This window comes from Pollachius pollachius, assembly GCF_949987615.1.
Source record: "Pollachius pollachius genome assembly, chromosome: 3".
NCBI lineage: Eukaryota > Metazoa > Chordata > Actinopteri > Gadiformes > Gadidae > Pollachius > Pollachius pollachius.
The window spans coordinates 948,694-953,404 of NC_136936.1; the positions used below are offsets into that span (position 1 = coordinate 948,694).

At 56.1% G+C, this 4,711-nt stretch overlaps 1 protein-coding gene across 1 annotated transcript; it reads left to right on the top strand.

Annotated features, from left to right (window-relative positions):
* Window positions 1–409: 409 nt before the first annotated feature.
* LOC307073121 (amino acid transporter heavy chain SLC3A2) lies at window positions 410–4,269 on the top strand (the record flags this gene model as incomplete). The annotated part of the gene is made up of 10 exons (XM_079732824.1): window positions 410–448; window positions 557–938; window positions 1,025–1,186; window positions 1,288–1,394; window positions 1,547–1,624; window positions 1,709–1,764; window positions 2,304–2,490; window positions 3,058–3,165; window positions 3,240–3,284; window positions 3,889–4,269. 10 exons carry the CDS (start codon window positions 410–412, stop codon window positions 4,267–4,269), a joined length of 1,545 nt encoding a protein of 514 aa, XP_079588950.1.
* Between the last annotated feature and the right edge of the window lie 442 nt (window positions 4,270–4,711).

The following is a 4,711-nucleotide window of genomic DNA, read 5'->3' on the forward strand; positions in this document are numbered from 1 at the left end:
AAGACGAGGAGGGAGGCTGGAGAGCAGAAAGCAGCCGCTTCAGAGCTCACCGTGAGTCGTTCAGCGACAGACTGAGACAGAACGAGGCCTCCAACCGCAGTCTACATAAAGGGACCTTTTTAGTCTAGCTTTAGTGATAAATCACTTATGCTGAACCATGTGAAACAATATTTCACTATTATTGATATGGTCGGAAATCGTTTTTTTAAACACAGCCTACCTCATTGGTCCCTGGATGTTGTGGTTCTGCCTGTCAACCTCAGACCTGAGTAATTAGGTTAATTGATCACCTATTCGTCAGCTTCTGGAGGAGGTTCCTGGTTTCCTGCTCGTTTAACTCTCGGGACGTGAGGAGTCGCAGTAAACCCCGGGCCCCGAGCTTGTGGACCGTCTCCGTCTACAGGGACCCATGGACGAGCCCAGGAGAGAGTCTCTAGAGGACAGCGCGGTAGAGAAGCGAATCAGACGCTAATTCCATTTGCCGCAAACGCTACACATGTGTTCATGAGGACCAATGCGAACATTATAAAAAGTGTGACCTGGTTTCCCCCCTCAGTCCCGCAGGATGCGTCTCAACGCCGGAGAGCCCGCCGCTTACGGCAGCATAGTGGCGGCGGCCGACCCTGAGCCGCCCCCCCGGGGCGACGTGGAGGCGGCCCCGCTGCTGTCCCCGGCGCCCCGCGCGGTGCTGCGGCCTCTGAGCAAGGAGGAGCTGGAGGAGGCGGCCGGGGGCCCGCGGTGGACTAGGATCCGGTCACGCCTGGTCCTACTCTTCTGGCTGACGTGGCTCGCCATGCTCGGCACGGCGGTCTTCATCGTGGTGAAGAGCCCCCGTCCGGTTGCCCCTACGCTGCGGTGGTGGCAGAAGTCCCTATTCTACCGGCTGCAGCCCGCCCTGTTCATGGACGCTCAGCCCGGGAGTCTCCGAGGCATCGAGGGTGAGGCACCGTTTCAACAACTACATTTGCCTACTTTTAATTTAAAAGGAAACCTCGTTTACTTTAACCCACCGTCCCCTCCCCAGCGGTGTGCGCCCAGCTGGCCTACATCAGGTCCCTGGGTGTGGGGGCCGTGGTCCTGGAAGGCCTGTTCCTCACAGGGTCGTCTCCTGACGGCCCGGTCCTCAACGACAGCCTGGTGACCGGGCCTCAGGTGGAACACCTGCTCAGGGAGAGCAGTAAGGCCGGTGAGTGAAAACGCAGCAGGATACTAAAGATGTAACCCGTAAGCAGATCTTCTGTCAGCGCTACATGATGTGTAGCGTGACGTGGTGTCCACCCCCTACAGGCCTGAGGGTGGTGCTCGACCTGTGTGAGCTGAACTTCACCGCATCAACCGGGGTTTCAGAAGAGAACGACACAAGCGTGTCTCCGGAGCGTCTCTCCACCGTCCAGGTGAGCCCTGGCTTTTGATGTTCACATCCGTCTGAACCCAAATCCATTCAACAGTTCTAGGTCAGCAGCGTGTAACTTGATGCAGCGTGTCTACAACGAGTGTGTCCAAGTCAGGAGTTTAGAATAATGGAAGGCTGTACGGTTTCTCCAAGCATGCGTTGAAGTCCTGGCTGGAGAAGGGCGTGGCCGGGTTTGCGATCTGCGACACGGATCCAGCCTATTCAGAACGGGTAAGGAGTCGTTCCCCATCTCTCCCCCTCCATCTCTGCCCCTCCATCTCTGCCCTGGCTAACCTGAAGCTCTCCGGCGTCTAGACCCTGACGGAGTGGAGGCGGGTCATCAGGGGGTTAAAGGAGACGTGTGCTGACAGGTAAAAGGTGTGACTGACAGGTAAAAGGTGTGATTTACAGTTAAAAGATGTGACTTACAGTTTAAAGATGTGAGTAACGGGTAGAGGGGTGTGAGTGACGGTGTGACCGTACTCAGCCTTGGTGTTTGGGGGTTCGTTACAGACTGTGTTTGGGGGTTCGTTACAGACTGTGTTTGGGGGTTCGTTACAGACTGTGTTTGGGGGTTCGTTACACACTGTGTTTGGGGGTTCGTTACACACTGTGTTTGGGGGTTCGTTACAGACTGTGTTTGGGGGTTCGTTACACACTGTTTGGGGGTTCGTTACACACTGTTTGGGGGTTCGTTACAGACTGTGTTTGGGGGTTCGTTACAGACTGTGTTTGGGGGTTCGTTACAGACTGTGTTTGGGGGTTCGTTACAGACTGTGTTTGGGGGTTCGTTACAGACTGTGTTTGGGGGTTCGTTACACACTGTGTTTGAGGGTTTGTTACACACTGTGTTTGGGGGTTCGTTACAGACTGTGTTTGGGGGCGCGTTACACTGTGTCCTGTACCCCAGGATTGTGCTGGTGAGGCAGACCGGAGAGGAGCTCAACTCCACCCACTCCTTCAACGGGTCGTTGGTGGAGGTGGTGATGAGGTCCATACTCCCTCCCACGCATCACATCCTGTCTGCACAGGAAGTGGCTGAAAGCATGGGGGCGTGTCTGCGCGAGGGTGTCGGCGCGGTTTGGCCCAGCTGGACGGTGAGCCGAGGGTCCCTAGAGGTTTAGGATCTAGCTGTAGAAACGCTGTAGTACATTTTTAAGGCCACCCTGTGGCGCTGGTTCTCCACCAATGAAAGAAGACGGGCGGAGAAAGCTGTTTTTTAAAGATTGAGCAGAAAATACTTTTTAGTGTACAGTTAGTAATTACATTTACCAAGTGGCTGTATTTAAAGCTACAAAAACAATACAAATCAAAGCAAATTTGACAGGACTCTAGGTTGCCCTCCTGGGGAGGGGGCGATGACTTCATTGTTTGCCTATTAGGCGTCCACACGAAAACACATTTTTATCATGTCCACCCTGGGACCTGGTTTCAAAAAAGTGAATTTTCCGCCACCGAAAACGCCGTCTAGACGGTCAGCCCCGACGGTTTTCGACAAAAAATCGTTTCCGTGTGGACAGAGCCTTAGTCTCCATGGGCACCACGTGATGTCTGATCTATCAGGAGGACATCTGGCTGAATAGACCATCATGTTCAGACCCAGCTTGTTGTGGCTTCTGTGATGTCCCAGTGACGGGGTGAACTGAGTCCTTGTGTTCCTACAGATGGGAGGGAGAACGTCCAGCGAGTTCCAGAAGCTTCTGCTGGTGCTGATGATGACTCTCCCCGGGACCCCTGCCCTCCAGCCCGGCAATGAGCTCTGCAGCACTCGGGTACGCCCCCCCCCCTTTGACAGATGCCTCCAGTCTGTCTCCTCCTGCTGAAATCCCTTCCTCCTCCCATGCAGAATGTGACGTTGCCAGAAGACCAGGACGTCCCGTCTTCAAACACGGTGAGGTCGTCCTCCGGAGCCCGGCGGGCGGGCGCGAAGGGACGGGCGCTAAGGGACACTACCCTCCCCTAATGCCGCCTCCTCCTCCTCCCTCTCCCCTCCCCTAACGCCTCCTCCTCCCTCTCCCCTCCCCCAACGCCTCCTCCTCCCTCTCCCCTCCCCCAACGCCTCCTCCTCCCTCTCCCCTCCCCTAACGCCTCCTCCTCCCTCTCCCCTCCCCTAACGCCTCCTCCTCCCTCTCCCCTCCCCTAACGCCTCCTCCTCCCTCTCCCCTCCCCTAACGCCTCCTCCTCCCTCTCCCCTCCCCTAACGCCTCCTCCTCCCTCTCCCCTCCCCCAACGCCTCCTCCTCCCTCTCCCCTCCCCCAACGCCTCCTCCTCCCTCTCCCCTCCCCTAACGCCTCCTCCTCCCTCTCCCCTCCCCTAACGCCTCCTCCTCCCTCTCCCCTCCCCTAACGCCTCCTCCACCTCCCCCTCCCCTAACACCTCCTCCTCCTCCCCTGACGCCTCCTCCTCCTCCTCCTCCTCCCCTGACGCCTCCTCCTCCTCCTCCTCCTCCTCCTCCTCCTCCCCTAACGCCTCCTCCTCTCTCCCTGGCGGTGTAGGATAGGGAGCGGCGCCTGGCTCTGGCTCTCTACACCTCCCTCAGCCTCTCCAAAGTCAGAGAGGAGGCTCTGGTCTCCGGGAGCTTCACCATGCTGTCCTTCAACCCCTCCTCCTCCTCCAACTCCAACTCCACCCTGGCTCCGCCCATCCTGGGCTTCCTGCGCTCCTGGGGCTGCGTCCAGATCCTGGTGGTCCTGAACGTGGGGCCAGACCCCCAGAGCCTGGACCCCCACTGGGCCCAGGGCCTGCCCAGCGCCGGGGTCTTCATGGTGGGCACGGGCCTGGACCGCATGGGGACAGTGGCTCTGCACGCGCTGAGCCTGCGGCCCCAGGAGGCCGTGGTCATCAAACTCATCGAGGCCAGGAGCTTCTCCGAGTGACTCCTCTGGGGAACCCAGAGCTGTTGGAAGGGAAAGGTTGCCTGCTGCCAGAGAAAGATTGTTTTTAAATCAATCTGGCTGTGAAATATTGTGGGAAAAAAAATAATAAAAGTTGTTAACACAGTGCCATCCGGATGTTTATTGAGAAGGTCCACTGAGTGTTGGATCCATAAACTCTGATCTGTGATTGTGAGAAGGCCGCACGGGGGCACTGTTGCATCAACAACAGCTAGTTGCTACCCCGTCGCCTGCAATATTATAGCCTCAACATTGAATTGTAGAAATTTCTCAAGCTTTACTGCACAAATAATGTAACAAGCGCATTTAATAATCCTGAAGAACTGAATATTTTTTTAAATGCTTAGTCATTGAGCTTGTGAATATGGAGAAGTCTGAACTTTTAATTTCACAATACCAAGTTCCTCAAAATATTTTTTACACA